Below are 23,138 nucleotides of genomic sequence, written 5' to 3' on the forward strand. Positions count from 1 at the left end.
ATAATTTCTATCTAAATGCTAGAAAACAAAAGGAGAAAAGTTGATAGAACTTGAATATTACTGAGAAGCAGGCAGTGTAAGATGTTTATTTTGTGTGAACTGGCTCATAGAGGGTACATTTTCTGACAATGAAAGCAATGTTGTCATTAGAAAGAGATGGCCAATCATAATTATACCCAACTGGATAATTTACTTGCAGCTTGAACCTTTCACAGATTAGCTGGATGTTCTCATTCTCCTTTCTCTTGTTTTTCCTTGATAATAGAACTTCTGATTTTCAGTTGAATACCTGACTTCCCTGTATTATACCTACATTTCCCTTTTGTAAACCATAGGAGCTGACCACTGGCCTTAAAATGAAACCATGAATTTAACTTACATGAAGTAATGTTTACAGCCATGCTTTTTATCTGTGCCTTTATTCTACTGGCAAGAGGCCTCAGTTCCTAGCCATATGGCTCTATATAGAAAGTTACTTGAGGGTCCTCATGATATTGCACCTACCTCCAACTTGAGCGCCTGATCAAAGAGAGAATACAGAGAAATTTGCAAACTCTTTAATTATATAATCTTGAAAGTCACACGCCATCATTTCTTCCAAGGTCTATTTGATGAAATCAAGTCACCAAATCCAACCCACATTCAATAGAGGGAAATCATCAGATCTTATTGCCAAATTCAGACTCAAATTGAAGAAAGTAGGGAATACTGCTAGACCATTCAGGTATGACCTAAATCAAATCCCTTATGATTATACAGTGGAAGTGAGAAATAGATTTAAGGGCCTAGATCTGAGAGATAGAGTGCCTGATGAACTATGGAATGAGGTTCGTGACATTGTACAGGAGACAGGATCAAGATCATTCTCATGGAAAAGAAATGCAAAAAAAGCAAAATGGCTGTCTGGGAGGCCTTACAAATAGCTGTGAAAAGAAGAGAGGCAAAAAGCAAAGGACAAAAGGAAAGATATAAGCATCTGAATGCAGAGTTCCAGAGAATAGCAAGAAGAGATAAGAAAGCCTTCTTCAGCGATCAATGCAAAGAAATAGAGGAAAACAGCAGAATGGGAAAGACTAGAGATCTCTTCAAGAAAATTAGAGATACCAAGGGAACATTTCATGCAAAGATGAGCACAATAAAGGACAGAAATGGTATGGACCTAACAGAAGCAGAAGATATTAAGAAGAGGTGGCAAGAATACATGGAAGAATTGTACAAAAAAGATCTTCATGACCCAGATAATCATGATGATGTGATCACTAATCTAGAGCCAGACATCTTGGAAAGTGAAGTCAAGTGGGCCTTAGAAAGCATCACTACGAACAAAGCTAGTGGAGGTGACGGAATTCCAGTTGAGCTGTTTCAAATCCTGAAAGATGATGCTGTGAAAGTGCTGCACTCAATAGGCCAGCAAATTTGGAAAACTCAGCAGTGGTCACAGGACTAGAAAAGGTCAGTTTTCATTCCAATCCCAAAGAAAGGCAATGCCAAAGAATGCTCAAACTACCGCACAATTGCACTCATCTCACATGCTAGTAAAGTAATGCTCAAAATTCTCCAAGCCAGGCTTCAGCAATACGTGAACCATGAACTCCCTGATGTTCAAGCTGGTTTTAGAAAAGGCAGAGGAACCAGAGATCAAATTGCCAACATCCGCTGGATCATGGAAAAAGCAAGAGAGTTCCAGAAAAACATCTATTTCTGCTTTATTGACTATGCCAAAGCCTTTGACTGTGTGGATCACAAAAAACTGTGGAAAATTCTGAAAGAGATGGGAATACCAGACCACCTAACCTGCCTCTTGAGAAATCTGTATGCAGGTCAGGAAGCAACCATTAGAACTGGACATGGAACAACAGACTGGTACCAAATAGGAAAAGGAGTACATCAAGGCTGTATATTGTCCCCCTGCTTATTTAACTTATATGCAGAGGACATCATGAGAAACACTGGACTGGAAGAAACACAAGCTGGAATCAAGATTTCCAGGAGAAATATCAATAACCTCAGATATGCAGATGACACCACCCTTATGGCAGAAAGTGAAGAGGAGCTAAAAAGCCTCTTGATGAAAGTGAAAGAGGAGAGTGAAAAAGTTGGCTTAAAGCTCTCAACATTCAGAAAACTAAGATCATGGCATCCGGTCCCATCACTTCATGGGAAATAGATGGGGAAAGAGTGGAAACAGTGTCAGACTTTATTTTTTTGGGCTCCAAAATCACGGCAGATGGTGACTGCAGCCATGAAATTAAATGACGCTTACTCCTTGGAAGAAAAGTTATGACCAACCTAGACAGCATATTCAAAAGCAGAGACATTACTTTGCCGACTAAGGTCTGTCTAGTCAAGGCTATGGTTTTTCCTGTGGTCATGTATGGATGTGAGAGTTGGACTGTGAAGAAGGCTGAGCGCCAAAGAATTGATGCTTTTGAACTGTGGTGTTGGAGAAGACTCTTGAGAGTCCCTTGGACTGCAAGGAGATCCACCCAGTCCATTCTGAAGGAGATCAACCCTGGGATTTCGTTGGAAGGAATGATGCTAAAACTGAAACTCCAGTACTTTGGCCACCTCATGCAAAGAGTTGACTCATTGGAAAAGAGTTTGATGCTGGGAGGGATTGGGGGCAGGAGGAGAAGGGGACGACCAAGGATGAGATGGCAGGATGGCATCACGGACTCGATGGATGTGAGTGTGAGTGAACTCCGGGAGATGGTGATGAACAGGGAGGCCTGGCGTGCTGCGATTCATGGAGTCGCAAAGAGTCGGACACAACTGAAACTTTACCTCTTAAAGGGAGAAATATCAACAATTTGTGGATGTATTTGGGAACCATCATTCTCTTTTCCTTTCCTTTTACTTCAGATAAAAAGATTATAGTCTATCTCTCTGTATTTTCCCCAATATATTGTTTTCAAAGTTCAGATATATTGCTACCTTCAAATGAGCCAAAAAAAGCACAATTTCATAAAGACAACTTCTTTATCTAAAGAAACAAAGTTCCTAGTTAAAATATTAAAATTTCAAAGAAAGTAAAAATTCTCAGGCATATTCATGTATGCACATCTGAGTCGCTGGAGACATAGACTGTATAAACCATGGACTATTGATTGGAAGCCCCCAGAAAAATGGCAGGCTTAAAAAAAAATCAGTGTGTGACATGTATTTTCTATGGATTATAAAAACAAAATAACACGTTAAACTCCTTAAGTTTTGCTATTTAATAAGCCACATTTTAAGGTTAAGACTGAGTACAACTGCCTCAGAAAGGCATGTGTTTAACCAGGATAGGACTCAGTTCTATGTAAATCACTGAATGTGATTTTGCTAAAAGTCATTAAACACGAGTAATTCTAGGACATGTTTCCCATCAATTTAAAGACTACCAACAAATCTTTTTTCAAATATGCTGTTTATTCAGATTTTCCTTTAAATGGTGATAGATTTTTCACATCAATTTTTTGCCAGTCAATAATGATTAAAATGGTCATGTGAGAGTTGGACTATAACGAAAGCTGAGCGCCAAAGAATTGATGCTTTTGAACTGTGTGCGGTGTTGGAGAAGACTTCTGAGAGTCCCTTGGACTTCAAGGAGATCAAACCAATCAGTCCTAAAGGAAATCAGTCCTGAATATTTATTGGATCGACTGATGCTAAAGCTGAAGCTACAATACTTTGGCCACCTGATGCGAAGAGCTGACTCATTTGAAAAGACCCTAATGCTGGGAAAGATTGAAGGCAGAAGGAGAAGGAGATGACAGAGGATGAGATGGTTGGATGGGATCACCAATGCTATGGACATGAGTTTGAGTAAACTCAGGGAGTTGGTGATAGACAAGGAAGCCTGGCATGTTGCAGTTCATGGGGTGGCAAAGAGTCAGACATGACTGAGTGACTGAATTGAATGATCAAAATGTCTGTGTCCTCCAAAATTTCAGAATCATGCTATTAAAATGATGCAATACATTGAAAGATAAGATTAACAAGCATTTTTTGCAAGACTGTAATTTGTCAAGTTAAGCTTTTTAAAAAAGCTGTCCACAGATGCATGGTTTCTATATGTGTATTGATAATTTCACCAATTTTATACAGGCCATCATTTTATATTTTTAAGTAAAATTTCTATTTTTTCATATCTACACAAGAATCAAAGTTCTATTATATCAAAAAATTAATGAAAAAATTTTGATACTCATTACTATTGCAAATTAAAGTTTGTTTGTTGATTAAGTTGTTTTGGGAGAGAAACTGGAAGGTGAAAGAAGGTAAAATATTTGAGATAATATAGAAGAAATTAAATGTATTGTTAAATAAACTGATGTACTACTGTTGGGTTTACAGTCCAAGAAAAAAAGGATAAAAGTCTGGCTTCAGTCACTGATTGGATGATGGTCTCCCTAAATCTCCTGACTATTTGGTTCTAATTCTATAAAATCTCATAGCATATTCTAAGAATATTGAGGATAATAGCAAAGAATTCACTAGGTCTTTGAGGCATAATAAGTACTGCAAAAGGCCTTCTCTAGTGACAAAGAAAAAGCTAAACCTGTGTCTTCTGCATTGCAGGTGGATTCTTTACCACTGAGCTTCCAGACAAGCCCCTGCTTATATTATCCATCAGTTTTTTGTAGGTTGTCCACTTTTTTCCATTTAAGCCCCTAACATATTCAGTCCAGTTCAGTTCAGTCCAATTCAGCCACTCCGTCGTGTCTGACTATTTGCAACCCCATGAACTGCAGCACACCAGGCCTCCCTGTCCATCACCAACTCCCGGAGTTCACTCAAACTCATGTCCATCGAGTCAGTGATGCCATCCAGCCATCTCATCCTCTGTCATCCCCTCTCCTCCTGGCCCCAATCCCTTCCAGCATCAGTCTTTTCCAATGAGTCAACTCTTTGCATGAGGTGGCCAAAGTACTCGAGTTTCAGTTTTAGCATCAGTCCTTCCAAAGAACACGCAGACTAGCATATTAATCATAGTTAAGCTCTCAGTCTAATAATTGCAAAATCTTTGCCATATCTGAACCAAGTTCTCATGCCTGCTTTTTCTCATGCATTCTCATGCTCTGCTTTTCCTTGACCATAGTTTGACTTGTAACTTTGTGTTGAAAGTTGGACTTGTGGTAGATGTCAGAGGCTTCAGATTCTTCAGGTGTCTTCTGTTGTCTCCCTATTGTCTATGGGTTTTCCCAGTAACTCTATCTGAAATGGAGTCTGTGTCTGGCAGCTCTCATGGTGTAATGTATGGCTTTTCTACCAAAGCCCTGTGCATGTGGTGGTGAGGTGCTGAAAGCATCTTTGAAACCAGTCGATGCCAAGATTTCAGGCTGAGCCAGGTAGAATGAAGAAGATTCATGTTAAAAGGCCTTACTAAGTCATTCTTAGTGATGGACAGGGAGGCCTGGTGTGCTGCAATTCATGGGGTCGCAAAGAGTTGGACATGACTGAGCGACTGAACTGACTGACTGACTGAAGTTATTCTTGTATAATCACAAGTCTGTATTTGGCTTATCAAATCATGCATGAAGCTATAAAATCATGCAAATAACAAAAGTGATGAATGTAAAGGGTGACCTACTTCTACATTTATCATTTTGTTACTTGCATGATTTTATAGCTTAATTCATAATTTGGTAAGCCAGAAACAGTAAGTAGGTCACATAGGGGGCTTCCCTGCTGGCTCAGATGGTAAAGAATCTGCCTGCAATGTGAGCGAGCTGGGTTCAGTCCCAGGGTTGGGAAGATCCCCTGGAGGAGGGCATAGAAACCCACTCCAGTATTCCTGCCTGGAGAATCCCCATGGACAGAGCAGCCTGGTGGGCTGCAGTCCATGGGGTCACAAAGAGATGGACAGGACTGAGTGACTAATCACATAGGTCACATGTGAGAAAGTAAGTATGACATTAAGTTACAAAAAATACTGAGAGATGCATGCAGCAGGGGCATTGGATTCTTTATTTTAATCTGGGATCAGTGACCACAATTTATATTTGACTATTACTAATTATTTTGATAGCACAGATTTCATAAACAAAATACACAAAGCTTGTTTTCACATAAACTATGTATGTAAAGCATATAAAAATGAAGCATCTTACACAGCTGCTGGGTTCATTATGCAGACCTCTCCTGGGCAATGGCATTTGTTAATGTCATCATAAGGTATTCCCATACTAAGGCTCAATAACTGAGCTATAATAACGGCAAGTGATTCCAGGCTTATGGTGTTGGAGTGCTGGGAAAAAAAACACACACTTAAACATTCACATATATGACGTATAATATAATTATTAGAAACAATCACATGATGACATACAATTGAGACATATGTCAATCAAATATGTCAATCACAGAAGGTATCATTATCAATATAAGGGAAAATATAAAAAGCAAAGTGTAAAATTTTACCAAAATGCAAATGTATAGTTCATTTGATGGCATCAGGCCAAGAAAATATCTGTAGCAATAACTTGTTATTCATATATAACAATAGGGCAAAGTTTTACTTTTAAAAGAAAGTCAAAAAAGACACCCACTTATATACACACAATGCCAGTTATAAATGAATAGTGTTCATTTATAATTTATTGAGATAATATTTTATATGATGTTTCACACATTTTAAAAAATCATAAATTAACCCTTATATTAATTTATAGTAGTGACTCTTACTTTTTCTTTGCCTTTTTTTGCCTTTTTTCCATTTTTTTAAAGAATAGCAAGTAAAAGCAGAAAAAAAAGAGAAAAAAGCAAGAGTCATTTTTACCATAGTCTAAATTAGCAAGAGAGTTTCAGAAAAATATCTTTTGCTTTTGCTTTATTGACTACACCAAAGCATTTGACTGTGTGGATCACAACAAACTGGAAAATTCTTAAAGAGGTGGGAAAACCAGACTACCTGACCTGCCTTCTGAGAAATCTGTATGCAGGTCGGGAAGCAATAGTTAGAAATGGACATGGAACAACAGACTGGTTACAAATTGGGAAAGGAGTATGTCAGGGCTGTATATTGTCACCCTGCTTATTTAACTCATATGCAGAGTACATCATGTGAAATGCCTGGCTGGATGAAGCACAAGCTGGAACGAAGATTGCTGGGAGAAATATCAATAACCTTAGATAGCAGATGACAGCACCCTTATGGCAGAAAGCAAAGAAGAAGAGCCTCTTGATGAAAGTGAAAGAAGAGAGTGAAAAAGTTGGCTTAAGCTCAACATTCAGAAAACTAAGATCATGGCATCTGGTCCCATCACTTCATGGTAGATAGATGGGGAAACAGTGGAAACAGTGAGAAACTTTATTTTCTTGGGCTCCAAAATCACTGCAGATGGTGACTGCAGCCATGAAATTAAAAGATGCTTACTCCTTGGAAGAAAAATTATGACCAACCTAGACAGCATATTAAAAAGAAGAGTTTGCCAACAAAAGTCCATCTAGTCAAAGCTCTAGTTTTCCCAATAGTCATGTATGGTTGTGAGAGTTGGACCATAAAGAAATTTGAGAGCTGAAGAATTGATGCTTTTGAACTGTGGTGTTGGAGTAAACTCTTTAGAGTCCCTTGGACAGTAAGGGGATCTAACCAGTTAATCCTACAGTATATCAGTCCTGAATATTCATCGGGAGGACTGATGTTGAAGCTGAAACTCCAATACTTTGGCCATCTGATGTGAAGAACTGACTCATTGGAAAAGATCCTGATGCTGGAAAAGGTTAAAGGCAGGACGAGAAGGGGTCAATAGAGGATGAGATGGTTGGATGGCATCACTGACTTGATGGACATGAGTTTGAGCAAGTTCTGGGAGCTGGTGATGGACAGGGATGCCTGGCATGCTGCAGTCCATGGGGTCACAAAGAGTCAGACATGACTGAGCAACTGAACTGAATAATGACTGAAAATAAGAATACTGACCTTCCACAGTTTTTAAACTTTATTTTAAAAATAAAATAAGGGAGAGAGGGAGAGAGGTCCAGGGAACAGGAGGAGAGAAGAGGAGGAGGAATGATTGATGCTGTGGGGAAGAAAATGAAGGATTCTGCTAAATTTAAAGGATATAAATAATAGGATATTATAAAAATTCAATAATAGGACAGTTTTATTAGCATAGTTTTCAGACTTCCTAGGTTTCAGGATAATGTAGAAAATGCCTGTAATTTCTCAATCAGTATACCTTTACAATTGTTTCTTTTTCTCTTGTTCCCCATTAGCATCTATAGCTCAGTAAGAGGGAAATAACAACATCGAAACCATCTCACTTTAGTTATTTGTGTGTGTGTTCGTCATTCAGCGATGTCTGACTCTACGACCCCATGGACTGTGGCCCATGAAGCTCCTCTGTCCATGGGATTCTCCAGGCAAGAATACTGCGGTGGGTTGCCGTTCCCTTCTCCAAGTTATTTGTATAAAAATCCCAATATGCAATTACTCTTTTATTCTTTATCTTCTGATTAGTGCATATGTTCTGGTCTCTCCTTTTCTTGTATGATAGAATCAAAGACATGGTTTCACATTTGAGATGACATTTCATTATATTTCTTTTCTGACAATTTTACTTCTATTAGTCAGCTTGTGCTGCCCTCAGGAACATTATAGACTAAGTATCTCCCTAAAGTTGCTCAAGATGCCAGTGGGTTTAGTTTCTTGTAAGGTCTCTCTCCTGGTTTCTGGAGGGCTGTCTCCTTCTCTTTCCACAAAGACACCAATCCTATTGGATTAGGTGCGCAGGCTTATGACCTCCTTTAACCTTCAGTTCAGTTCAGCTCAGTCACTCAGTCATGTCCGACTCTTTGCGACCCCATGAATCGCAGCATGCCAGGCCTCCCTGTCCATCACCAACTCCTGGAGTTCACTCAGACTCACGTCCATCGAGTCCATGATGCCATCCAGCCATCTCATCCTCTGTCGTCCCCTTCTCCTCCTGCCCTCAATCCCTCCCAGCATCAGAGTCTTTTCCAATGAGTCAACTCTTTGCATGAGGTGGCCAAAGTACTGGAGTTTCAGCTTTAGCATCATTCCTTCCAAAGAAATCCCAGGGCTGATCTCCTTTAGAATGGACTGATTGAATCTCCTTGCAGCCCAAGGGACTCTCAAGAGTCTTCTCCAACACCCCAGTTCAAAAGCCCCTTAAAGCCTCCTTCTCCAAATACAGCCACACTGGGGGTTAGGGTTTTGGTATATGAATTTTAGGGAGACACAGTCTATAACAGAGTAGTATGAAAACCCTGAAACCTATACAGACTGGAGTATAAGAATTTTCTAAAGGATACTGTTATGATTAATTCTATTGTAAAATAAACAGAAATAAATTCATGGAAAAAGAAAAATTATATTTAGCATTGGATTTTAAAAAATACTTTTTAGAAAAGATTTACAACTAAGCAGACTTGTTTCTTTTAGTGACTAATATCTGCTTAGGGCAATAGTTTTCAGATAAGAACAGCATCTGGGTAATATTCCACTGTGTGTATGTACCACAACTTTCCTATCAATTTATCTGCCAATGGACATCTAGGTTGCTTCCACATCCTAGCTATTGTTAATAGTGCTGTAATGAATATTGGGGTACATGTGTCTTTTTCAATTCTGGTTTCCTCAGGGTATATGCCCAGTAGTGGGACTGGGGTGGATGGACTTTGGTTCTATTACACAGAATGAAGTAAGTTAGAAAGAGAAAGACAATTACCATATATTAACAATAGGACTTTGGTTCTATTACACAGAATGAAGTAAGTTAGAAAGAGAAAGAGAATTACCATATATTACCATTTCCTAGAATCTAGGAAAATGGTACTGATGATCCTACGTGCAGAGCAGCAAAGGAGACACAGACATAAAGAACAGACTTTTGGACTCAGTGGGAGCAGGAGAGGGTGGGGTGACTTGAGAGAATAGCATTGAAATATATACATTACCATATGTAAAATAGATAACCAGTGTGAGTTTGATTGGAGGAGAAGGGGATGACAGAGGATGAGATGGTTGGATGGCATCACCGACTTGATGGACATGAGTTTGAGCAAGCTCTGGGAGTTGGTGTTGGACAGGGAAGCCTGGCGTGCTACAGTGCATGGGGTTGCAAAGAGTTGGACATGACTGAGCGACTGAACTGAACCGAACTGTGAGTTTGATGTATAAAGCAGGACACCCAAAGCTGGTGCTCTGTGACAACCTGGAGGGGTAGGGTGGGGAGGGAGGTGGATGGAGGTTCAGGAGGGAGGGAACACAAGTATACCTATGGCTAATGCTTATTGATGTATGGCAGAACTAATACAATATTATAAAGTAACTATCCTCCAGCTAAAATATTAAAAAGAGAACAGCATCTGACATCTGTTATATAGCCTTGTTTGTGGCTTCTTTTGCCCAATATACATGTTTTGAGACTCAACAATGGTAAATATAACAATACTTCTTTTTATTGCTTATAGTATATGAAGCATTATATGAAGCAATAAAAAACATATTTATCAATATCATGGATAACCAATATTGTGAAGATGTCAATCTCCCTCAAATCGACCTAAAAATTTTCTTGAAGTTGACAAGCTGATTTTCAAAGAGAAAGTCAGCAAGCCTAGAAAAGCTAAATCAGTCTGAAGAGGCAGTAGTAGGGTTCACACTATCATTTTTTACAATTTGCCATAAAACTACAGCAACTTTTATTTATATTGAGACAAGGAGGTATTGGAGAAAGGAAAGACATAAAGCTGCCTATCTATCTATGTATCATCTATTCATCATCTCTATCATGCACATATCTTTTAATGTTTAAGTATATATTTATACTTACGTACTAGCCATTGTATTAATCAGACTTCTTTTGAGAAATAAAACCAATAGCATATATATAATAATGAATATCATATATGAAGAGGTTTATAGTAAGGAATTGGTTCAGACAAATATAAAGACTGGCAGTCCAAACCTTCAGAGTGAGCTGGAAGCCTGGAGACACAGGAGAGCTGATAGCGCAGGTGAAGCCTGAAGGCATTCTGCTGACGAATTTCTTCTTGCTTGAAGGGGATGGTCTTTTTGTTCTATTCAGGCCTTCAACTGATTGGATGAGGCAAGGTGCTTTACTCAGATTTCACTGATTTAAATATTAATCTAATCAAAGTTCTCCAAAGTGACATATAAAGTTAAGCACCACAAAAATCTCTCAAACTAGAGGTTGAGGTTCCAAATGTAACTTTTCTTTTGCCTTTCCACTTCCCCTCTGCCTCCAAGGCCAGCTGCACCACTTCCCTCTACCTAGTTTTTAAAGAAAAGTCTTAAGAATAATCATAGATGTTTCCATCATTCATGGTATGTATTCAGTAAGTTAGCAAGCCCTATATGTTCTGCCTTTATGATATATACCAGATAAAAATTACTTTTCACATATCCAAGAATAAGACACTAGCTAATATCTCAGATGACCATTATATCTACTACTGTGGGCAGGAATCCCTTAGAAGAAATGCAGTAGCCATCAGAGTCAATAAAAGAGTCCGAAATGCAGTACTTGGGTGCAAACTCAAAAACGACAGAATGATCTCTCTTCGTTTCCAAGGCAAACCATTCAGTATCACGGTAATCCAAATCTATGCCCCTACCAGTAACGCTGAAGAAGCTGAAGTTGAACAGTTCTATGAAGACCTACAAGACCTTCTAGAAATAGGGGACTGGAATGCAAAAGTAGGAAGTCAAGAAACACCTGGCATAACAGGCAAATTTGGCCTTGGAATACGGAATGAGGCAGGGCAAAGGCTATAGAGTTCTGCCAAGAGAATGCACTGGTCATAGCAAACACCCTCTTCCAACAACACAAGAGAAGACTCTACACATGGACATCACCAGATGGTCAACACTGGAATCAGATTGATTATATTTTTTGCAGCCAAAGATGGAGCTTTATACAGTCAACAAAAACAAGACTGGGAGCTGACTGTGGCTCAGATCATGAACTTAAAATTGCCAAATTCAGACTGAAATTGAAGAAAGTGGAGAAAACCACTAGATCATTCAGGCATGACCTAAATCAAATCGCTTATGACTATACAGTGGAATTGAGAAATAAATTTATGGGACTAGATCAGAGTGCCTGATGAACTATGGATGGAGGTTCATGACATTGTACAGGAGATAGGCATCAAGACTATCTCCAAAAACAAGAAATGGAAAAAAGCAAAATGTCTGTCTGAGGAGGCTTTACAAATAGCTGTGAAAAGAAGGGAAGCGAAAAGCAAAGGAGAAAGGAAAGATATACCCATTTGAATGCAGAGTTCCAAAGAATAGCAAGAAGAGATAAGAAAGTCTTCCACAGTGATCAATGCAAACAAATAGAAGAAACAATAGAATGGGAAAGACTACAGATTTCTTCAAGAAAATTAGAGATACCAAGGGAACATTTTATGCAAAGATGAGCTCAATAAAGGACAGAAATGGTAGGGACCTAACAGAAGCAGAAGATATTAAGAAGAGGTGGCAAGAATACACAGAAGAACTGTACAAGAAAGATCTTCATGACCCAGATAATCACGATGGGGTGATCACTCACCTAGAGCCAGACATTCTGGAATGCTAAGTCAAGTGGTCCTTGGGAAGCATCACTACGAACAAAGCTAATGGAGGTGATGGAATTCCAGTTGAGCTATTTCAAATCCTGAAAGATGATGCTATGAAAGTGCTGCACTCAATATGCCAGCAAATTTGGAAAACTCAGCAGTGGCCACAGGACTGGAAAAGGTCAGTTTTCATTCCAATCCCAAAGAAAGGCAATGCCAAAGAATGCTCAAACATACAATTGCATTCATCTCACACGCTAGTAAAGTAATACTCAAAATTCTCCAAGCCAGGCTTCAGCAATACATGAACCATGAACTTCCAGATGTTCATGCTGGTTTTAGAAAAGGCAGAGGACCCAGAGATCAAATTGCCAACATCTGCTGTATCATGGAAAAAGCAAGAGAGTTCCAGAAAAACATCTATTTCTGCTTTCTTGACTATGCCAAAGCCTTTGACTGTGTGGATCACAATCAACTGGAAAATTCTGAAAGAGATGGGAATACCAGACCACCTGACCTGCCTCTTAGGAAATCTGTATGCAGTTAGAACTGGACATGGACCAACAGACCGGTTCCAAATAGGAAAATGAGTACATCAAGGCTGTATATTGTCACCCTGCTTATTTAACTTCTGTGCAGAGTACACCATGAGAAACGCTGGACTGGAAGAAGCACAAGCTGGAATCAAGATTGCCAGGAGAAATATCAATAACCTCAGATATGCAGATGACACCACCCTTATGGCAGAAAGTGAGGAAGAACTAAAGAACCTCTTGATGAAAGTGAAGGAGGAGAGTGAAAAAGTTGGCTTAAAGCTCAGCATTCAGAAAACTAAGATCATGGTTGTGAGAGTTGGACTGTGAAGAAAGCTGAGTGCTGAAGAATTGATGCCTTTGAACTGTGATGCTGGACTCTTGAGAGTCCCTTGGACTGCAAGGAGGTCCAACCAGTCCATCCTAAAGGAGATCAGTCCTGGGTGTTCATTGGAAGGACTGATGCTGAAGCTGAAACTCCAATAGTTTGGCCACCTTATGTCAAGAGCTGACTCATTTGAAAAGACTCTGTTGCTGGGAAAGATTGAGGATAGGAGGAGAAGGGGACGACAGAGGATGAGATAGATGGTTGGGTTGCATCACCAACTCAGTGGACATGGGTTTGAGTAGACTCCTGGAGTTGGTGATGGACAGGGGGCCCTGGCATGCTGCGGTTCATAGGGGTCACAAAGAGTTGGACATACTGAACGACTGAACTGAATTGACTAAATACCAATCATTTAGAACTGTCTCCTTAGTCTACTTGCTGTGGATCTCCAGTCCTCACATTCACTTTTCTATATAACCAGAAAAATATTTCTCTGTGGCTTCAAAACTTCCAATGCCTTTTCATTGCAAAGAGGATAATATTCAAAACTATTTGCTAAGATCAATAAGGCTCTATGTGCTTATAGACTGCTGCTTCCTTTGACAATATTTTCACAATCATCTTCTTTCCTGATATTCATTCCCACCTGAAAGCCTTGAATTTAATGATCATTCTCATGGGTTCTGATTTCCCATGACTGCTTTTGTCTTATCATTCATTCCTCTTCTTAAAACCCTTCTCTTCAAAGTTTTTATTTCATGATCCCACCCAAAATAGCCTGCTTTGAGTCCTTTCAATTTTTATTATATTATCCTGATATATCTTTTTTTATTGCACACATGCTCAGTTGTGTCTGACTCTTTGTGACCGTGTGACTGTCTTCTGTCCATGCCATTTTCCAGGCAAGAATATTGGAGTGGGTTGCCATTTCTTGCTCCAGATCTTATTAGGAAATGCAAATATAAGAATTAAATAACCAGTTCCCTCAAATTTGTTTTTCTAAAAGCATTTTCAAGGACTTAATATCCTTTTAGAATATCTCTGTTCTACCTGTCATCTCTTTCTTTGATTTCTGCTTTTGTCTTCACTGTTTCCTGTGTTCCACATGTTTTAGAACAATGTTGTTTCCCTCTTTCCACATATTTCTGGTTGGATAAATAGCTCATTGATTTTCAGCTTTATTTTTTGCCAAATTCACTAGATACTAATTTCCTTAACTATTCTGCCTGAAGACTCCCACTCCTCAAGGTTTAGCATGAATTATTTTATAGTAATGCCTTTAGATATTCACAACTTCTCATTATGACTCTGTTTACCAGTGCTTTTTACTGGAAGTCTATTATAAATATTAAAGTTTAATTTTATATTTCATTTTTCTTAGTACATGAATGTATTTTTCTTGTTGAAAATAATTTGATTATATATGTCGAGGTCTATATCTAGACTTCCTATTTTCTAATATTGATAAATTTATTTACACTGTAATATCTGAATTACCACAGTTTTATAATAAGTTTATATCTTAAAAATATCCTCAATTTCCAATCTTGCTTTATCTATTTCCTTTTTTTATGTTTATATGTATAAGATTTCAATATAAGCTTGTCAATTTTACCCCAAAAAGGTTGCTGAGATTTTCATTAGGATTGCACTGACATTGCTACAATATTGAAAAAGAAAATTGAATTCTATGTGAAAGAGGAAACAATTCAACAGAGTAAGAAAAGATCTATATAAGCATACCAAAAACTATAGTAAAAAATTCTGCTACTAAAATGGGACATTTAGAAAAAAAATCATATGTTTAAATGGAGTTAATTCCCCTTGAAAAATAAAGATAAAAAAATGCATCACTTAAAGTTTAGAAGATTAGAAATATTAGTACACGAGATTTTTTTATTATGTTAAAAATGTCTATGATAACCTAGAACAAACATAATATCTAATAGTACAATATTGAGAGTTTTTTCCTTGAGGAAATGATACAAAAGTGTCTACTATGAATTCAATTAAACATTGTTAGCTTGAACTGCTCTTGGGATCCTAAGCAATTCAATAGGAGAACAAAACTAAAAATAAAAGATATACATATTGGTAAGAGAAAAGAGAATAAAATTGTTTTTATTCACATATGGCAAAACTGGACACAAAATTTATCTCTAAAACTATTAGAAGTAAATATAGATATATAATTTTATACCAATCAGTCAATACATTTGTTTTTCAATATAACAGAAACTCATAAATTATACTTAAAATACAGTATTTACTGATATCATCAAACAATATAGTATTTACTGGGATGCTTAGGAATAAATCAAACAAAATATTTACAAAACTTTTACATGGAAAACTACACTGATGTTTATGCCTGTTTGCTATTATATCTATAGTGTATTGTATTCTAAACTTCATTTTCTCATGTTTACTTATTTAACTGAGGTATATTTTATTATCTTATATTCACCTTCACTTTGTCTTATTAATGTATTTCTTATAAAGAACTAATATTTGAACTTAACTTTTAAAAAAATCCATCAGAGACTCACTTAATTGGTTTAATTCATCTACATTCACATGATTGTCATTCTATTGCTAAGTCACTTCAGTCATGTCCGACTGTGTGACTCCATTATTTAAACCATTTAATTTGATTATTTTCTGGTCATTTTATTTTACATTATTGTTTTCATGCTTCTTCTTCCTTGACTGTATTTACATTTCTTCTATTAGACCATTATCTGGTATAGTTCTCTTCTTGGTTGTTTTTAAGACTAACTTCCATTTCATACACCCTTACTTCTTTCTAGAACATATCAATATCTTTCCTGTTTTCTTAAGAAGACAAGTCCTATAATATGCTTTCATTTCATTTTTATCTCCTCTTTTCTCTGCCTGCCAATGCAGGAGACAAGGAGACAAGGATTTGATCCCTGTATTGGGAAGATCCTGTCGGGGTAGGAAATGGCAACCCACTCCTGTATTTTTGCCTGAGAAATCTCATGGACAGAGGAGCCTGGCGGGCTCCAGTCTAAGGGGTCGCAAAGAGTCAGAAACAACGGAGTGACGGAGCACGCACAATCCTCTTCACTCTATCACAGAATCTATGAGTTCTAGTTTTGTACAGACTTAACTTTTCTTTGCCATGCACCTCAATCCTAGCCCAGTTTCAGGTATTTTCCTTTCAGTTGTTTAATCGCTAGGTCGTGTGGGACGCTTTTGCAACCCCATGGACTGTAGCTCACCACTGCTCCTCTATCCACGGAATTTCCCAGGCAAGAATACTGGAGTGGGTTGCCATTTCTTTCTCTGGGGGACCTTCCCAACCTCACCAGGGACCAAACCCATGTCCTCTGCATTGGCAGTGGGTTCTTTACCACTGAGTCACCGGGGAAGCTCTCAATTTTCCTTTTAAGGTAACAATAACATTTAGCAACATTCACTCACTTTATGCATGCATATGCGTTAGTTACTCTGTCCAACGCTTTGTGACCCCATGGAGTGTAACCCTCCAGGCTCCTCTGTCCACGGGATTCTCCTGGAAAGAATACTGGAGTGGGTTGCCTTTCCCTTCTCCAGTGGATCTTCCCCACCCAAGATCGAACCCGGGTCTCTCACACTGCAGGCAGATTCTTTACCATCTGAACCACTAGGGAAGCAGTTTTCATAATCCTTGTGGCTTTTCATAAATAATTTATACAAATATGTTATGAATGTTAGTCTTTTATTTACAAATTTTTTGAAGACTTATGTAACTGAAAATATTTTTATTGTTCCTTATGTTTGAATTAAAACATTTTTTAAAAATATGCATCTTGCCTTCAAAGTACTTTTAGCTCAATATTTTAAGAATAAAGTCTTTTTGCATCCAGTGTGGCTCTTCACCCTATGGAATGTCTTCCTTGTTACACATTGTTATATTACTTTTTTCTTTTTAGAAACAGAGCTTTTCTTTGATATTTTAATTCCATTATAGGTATGCATTTTTATCTCTTCTTTTTTGGCTTTCCATGTATCCTTTTCATCGGACAACCCACTTTTATCCCATACTGCCAGGGATCATGGGCCTACTCCAGGGGGACTTTCCTGGTGCAGGAATCTTGTTGATCTGATAGTGGCTAGAGACAGTGTGTCATGACTATCATTCTGTGAAATTATCTCCATGTTTTTCTTCAAAAGTGTTCTTTTGACTTTAAAAATTTTATCTCCGTTACTTCAGTCATCCATGTCTCTTAATTTTGTCTGTAACTTCTCCAGTGTCTTCTGAGAGAGGTCCCAATTCTGACTTTCCAATTTGATAATTTATCTTCATATGTACTTTTCATGCAATTATGGCTATTTTCTTGTTCACATTTAATGTTTCCAATGAGTCTGCATCTTTGATACTGAACACTTTGTTTTGTTTGAAGTTCCTTGTCTACAGCTACTCATAGTTCTGCTTCACGTTGTCAGTGTTGTGTAGTGTGCTTTTATTCTGAGAAAGTTTAACACTTGAGATCTGTATAGTCTGCAAACTGAAGTCAACAGATGAAGTGTCTGGTAGCATGTAATGTATGTAACTTGTGATGCCAAGAGCTAATTTGTGTCCATCCTTGTGAGTGAATTTGTGTTAGGATAGATGCGCAGAAGAACCCAAGGGCAAAGAGCTGCAGACATCAAAAATCTTCTGCTAATTATATTTACTTGCTTTTACTCACTCCAGAACTACCTGGATTGGTTTCACCCATAAACTTTTAGGAAGAAGCAGCGTAGAAAAAATTTGGTTCTTAGAATTTATTCCACAACTCTGGGGGTTAAGCAGGGGAGAGGGTGGTGGGTGTTTAAGTACCAGAGGACATGAGCTTTGACTATTTTCTTCAGTATCGCATTTTTGTAAATATCAGCTGTTGTTGATTTTTCCAGTGAAGGGTTAGGCAGTGATTACCCCAGTGTGGAAAATAAGAAAGAAGAATACTAGAAGAGTTCTCTGATTGCTCCTTTCAGTACAGAGACCAGTAAATAAGGAGATATCCTTCCACTTGGTAGCTAAACCGGTTGCACTGGAAAGTCTTAAGATTTTTCAGAGTTGCCTATGACTGGGTAAATCAAACAAATTCTACCTTTTGAGATGAGATAATCATTGGCTGTAAAAGATAAGCCATATTTTCATGAATTATGAATTTAAGGTATGAAATTTCTGGCTCCATTTCATTGATTCTTCCTATATCTTCATTTATTTACTGAAAGAAGTGCATGATGAATTGCCTTTCTAAAACTCCAGATGACTGTGTACAAACACACAAAAAATTTAAAAAGGCAAGTTTGGTATGTCAGGAATAATCAAAGTATTGTGCAATAGAAGCAAAAACATGCCAATATTAAGCACATCAAGATTTTCTACTAGAAGTGCTAATTAGTGCATTTGATGACGTTATTATTCTTCACCCATATCCCAGGAAGCATTTTGAGGCAATTGATAGTTACAGGAGTTTAATTTTAACCCAGTTCATAATTAAATTAGGGAAACAATGGAGAAAAAGCTCAAAATTAAAATTATGTATATAAAATTAATTGATATTAAAATTATTAAATATTGAGTATATGAAAAAATTATGAGCATCTTATAAAACTTTAAAATAGATCACTACCTTAACTTTCTAAAGAGGATAATTTGAACTCATTAGAGGAAAATTTTAAAAGTTATATATATATATTAAGTTAAATGAGGACTTTTAATAGTTCACACATTTTTTTCAGCAGCAGGAAAAGATTCCTAGAATCATTATGCAAATTTTAATATCAGTTCAGTTCAGTCCAGTTGTTCAGTCATGTCCAACTCTTTGCAACCCCATGGACTGCAGCACTGCAGGCTTCCCTGTCCATCACCAACTCCCAGAGTTTACTCAAACTCAAGTCAATCGAGTTGGTGATGCCATCAGGTGACTGCATCCTCTGTCGTCCCCTCCTCCTCCTGCTGCAGTCTTTCAGGGTCTTTTCAAAGAGTCAGCTCTTCACATCAGGTGGCCAAAGTATTGTTGTTTCAGCTTCAACATCAAGTCCTTCCAATGGATATTCAGGACTGATTTCCTTTAGGATGGACTGGTTGGATCTCCTTGCAGTCCAAGGGACTCTCAAGAGTCTTCTCCAACACCACAGTTTAAAAGCATCAATTCTTCGGCACTGAGCTTTCTTTATAGTCCAACACTCACATCCATATATGACTACTGAAAACACCATAGCCTTAACTAGATGGACTTTGGTTGGCAAACTCTTCTTTTTAATATGCTGTCTAGGTTGGTCATAACTTTTCCTCTAAGGAGTAAGTGTCTTTTAATTTCATGGCTCCAGTCACATCTGCAGTGATTTTGGAGCCCAAGAAAATAAAGTCTGACACTGTTTCCACTGTTTCCCTATCTATTTCCCATGAAGTGTTGGGACCAGATGCCATGATCTTCATTTTCTGAAGGTTGAACTTTCAGCCAACTTTTTCACTCTCTTCTTTCACTTTCATCAAGAGGCTCTTCTTCTTTGCTTTCTGCCATAAGGGTGGTGTCATCTGCATATCTGAGGTTGATATTCCTCCTGGCAATCTTGATTCCAGCTTGTGTTTCATCCAGTCCAGCATTTCTCATGATGTACTCTGCATTTAAGTTAAATAATCAGGGTGACAATATACAGCCTTGAAGTACTCCTTTTCCTATTTGGAACCAGTCTGTTGTTCCATGTCCAGTTCTAACTGTTGCTTCCTGACCTGCATACAGGTTTCTCAAGAGGCATGTCAGGTGGTCTGGTATTCCCATCTCCTCCAGAATTTTCCACAGTTTTTTGTGATCCACACAGTCAAAGGCTTTGGCATAGTCAATAAAGCAGAAATAGATGTTTTTCCTGGAACTCTCTTGCTTTTTCAGTGATCCAATGGATGTTGGCAATTTGATCTCTGGTTCTTCTGCCTTTTCTAAAACCAGCTTGAACATCTGGAAGTTCATGGTTCATGTATACTTAGCCATAATAAACTATAGAAAGTTAATTGCATATTAATCTAAATAGCATCTCATTTATACATCTGCCAAGTAAATTAAATCATACCATACCAGAGCAACACCTCCTCCATAGTGTTTATCACACATCCTCCCTTGAAAGGTTGCACCAATATAATTTGATTTTTCTCTGTAACTTAAGTTTAAAAAAGCATAATCATATAACTTTGCAAAATTAAGCACAATTAATATTAAATTTAACTAGTTCTTTGTTGTTTTGCATACTCAAATAACAATTTCAGATATTTCCACTTAACACTAGGATAAGAAAGCATAGAAATGGATGATACATGTCTGCTTATTTTTAAAATAGTAATATAGATTAAAAATAATAAAAAGTGAATTATCATATTAATTTATAGACAATAATGAAGATTCTTTTTTATTTTCAAAATTTACTTATTCTTAAAAAGTAAACACAGTAAAAATAAATAAAATTCCTTAAAACTAGAAAGCTAAGACAATTTAGTTGACAAATGGGCAGAGTAAGCTTCTGGGTTGAAACCTCCTCTTAATCAGATATAATTAGCCTGGTCTAACCATGCAAAGGTATGTGTATTTGGGGAAGAAAAATAATATAAAAGTTTAAAATTTTATAATTATATATATGATTTTTACATAATATGATAATATATAATACATATAGGTCCTGAATATTGAGAAGATAAAAACAAAGAGATTATTAAATAGAAATGGAGGCTTGTATTTTTAAAAATGTGGGTTGATTGTGAATATAGTACATTAGAGATATTGAAATGTACAATAGTGTTTCCACTTCATCATTATTTGTTTTTGTTTTATAGAAACAAAGCATAAAAAGAAGGCTACATCTCTAAATTCATAGAATACATTTCTTCAAATAGATATTGCTAATATTTTACATGTAGTTAAGTGTTAGTTACTCAGTCGTGTCCGACTCTTTGTGACCCCATGGACTGTAGCCCACCAGGTTCCTCTGCCCGTGGTATTTTCCAGGCAAAAATACTGAAGTGAGTTGCCATTTCCTACTCCAGGTGATCTTCCCAACCCAGGCTGAACTCGCATCTCTTGAGTCTGCTGCATTGGCAGGCAGTTTCTTTACCACTAGTGCTACCACTTAGGCACATTTAATGATATGTTATATACTCAGTGTAAGAAGACATACTTTAATAAGGTTGAAGTGGGTTTTAACTATCAGCCAATATATAGAGTAATTGATATTAGTAATTCTGCTATAAAACGTATGTTGTGAAAAATACTATTCACAGGATATTGCATATAAAGAAATGACAAGATATTTTTTCCTTAATGGCCTGTCAGAAATTAGGTCAAATTACATATGCTTTCTAATGTGCAAGATTTAGTAATGACAAGATATACTTACACAAGTAAAAACGCCACATCATGTGGACGTAGAACAAGATAAGATCGTTTCCACTTTAAAAATCTGTGTAATAATTCATTAGCATCTCCAGTTACTGGAATTTTATTTTCATCTATCCAAAGCTCTAATGAAGATAGAATTACTGTAATATTAAATGACGTAAAAATCTAAAATAGGAGACATGAAGAAAATATGTTCAAACTATATGGCTTAAATAAATTTGGGAATTTATCTGCAAAAATAAAAACTATACATGACATACACATTAAAAATATAAACTGCAAATCTGGATTGGATCTTATAAATTCTATTGGTGAGTAATAAATATCACAAATAAAACAAGTAATAAGGAACACTTTGATTTGCTTGTACTTAATTAAGCCAGGCCAATGTCAAATGCTTTACCTAATTTAATCCTTACAAAACCCTAAGTAGGTATTTATAATTATTAGTTACTTCAATTAAAGAGCTAGAAAACTTAAAATAGTTATATATTTGTCCTCTTTCACACAACATGTGTATTCAGGCAGGTTCGTTAAAAAAAAAAGGACAAAACAAAAAAACAAAACCAAACTCTGAAAACTGTTTAGGTAACACAAGCAAATGCATAAGTAAATACTTACAGCATTGGTCAATCCAGTCAACTGGAAAATCTTTTGAATGACGATAGTCGTATCAGCACCCATATGATTATACTGAAAAAGATAACTTGCATTTTAGATCTAAATATACACATATATATTTCTTACTATCTAATGATGGTTATTATACTTAAATTGTAAAAGTATGAGTTAAGAAATTTTTTAAATTACCAATTTAGTAGTTTTTAAACATTATCTGTTATTATAGATAGCATGATATATATTAAGTGTGAAAATGAAAAACAAACAAAAAAAGACACTACAAACTTTCACAAAAAGAAGAAAACTTCCTAAACTCAATTATGAGGGCATTTTATGGGAAATTTCCCATTCCCATTTCATGGGAAATAGATGGGGAAACAGTGTCAGACTTTATTTTTTTGGGCTCCAAAATCACTGCAGATGGTGACTGCAGCCATGAAATTAAAAGACACTTACTCCTTGGAAGGAAAGTTATGATCAACCTAGATAGCATATTCAAAAGCAGAGACATTACTTTGCCAACAAAGGTGCGTCTAATCAAGGCTATGATTTTTCTAGTGGTCATGTGTGGATGTGAGAGTTGGACTGTGAAGAAAGCTGAGCACTGAAGAATTGATGCTTTTGAACTATGTTGGAGAAGACTCTTGAGAGTCTCGTGGGCTGCAAGGAGATCCAACCAGTCCATCCTAAAGGAGATCAGTCCTGGGTGTTCATTGGAAGGAATGATGCTAAAGC

At 37.1% G+C, this 23,138-nt stretch overlaps 1 protein-coding gene across 1 annotated transcript in view; it reads right to left on the reverse strand.

Moving 5' to 3' along the window:
• ADAM2 (ADAM metallopeptidase domain 2) overlaps positions 1–23,138 on the reverse strand; it is a 113,632-nt gene that overhangs the window by 47,721 nt on the left and 42,773 nt on the right. The window contains exons 8-11 of the mRNA XM_040242990.1: positions 22,404–22,475; positions 21,781–21,947; positions 20,472–20,553; positions 6,096–6,232 (exon numbers count right to left, since the gene is read on the reverse strand). Of these exons, the coding sequence (XP_040098924.1) occupies positions 6,096–6,232; positions 20,472–20,553; positions 21,781–21,947; positions 22,404–22,475 (458 nt within the window). The remainder of the gene's footprint in view (positions 1–6,095; positions 6,233–20,471; positions 20,554–21,780; positions 21,948–22,403; positions 22,476–23,138) is intronic.

This window comes from Oryx dammah, unplaced genomic scaffold (genome assembly GCF_014754425.2).
Source record: "Oryx dammah isolate SB20612 unplaced genomic scaffold, SCBI_Odam_1.1 HiC_scaffold_7, whole genome shotgun sequence".
NCBI classification, from domain to species: Eukaryota; Metazoa; Chordata; class Mammalia; order Artiodactyla; family Bovidae; genus Oryx; species Oryx dammah.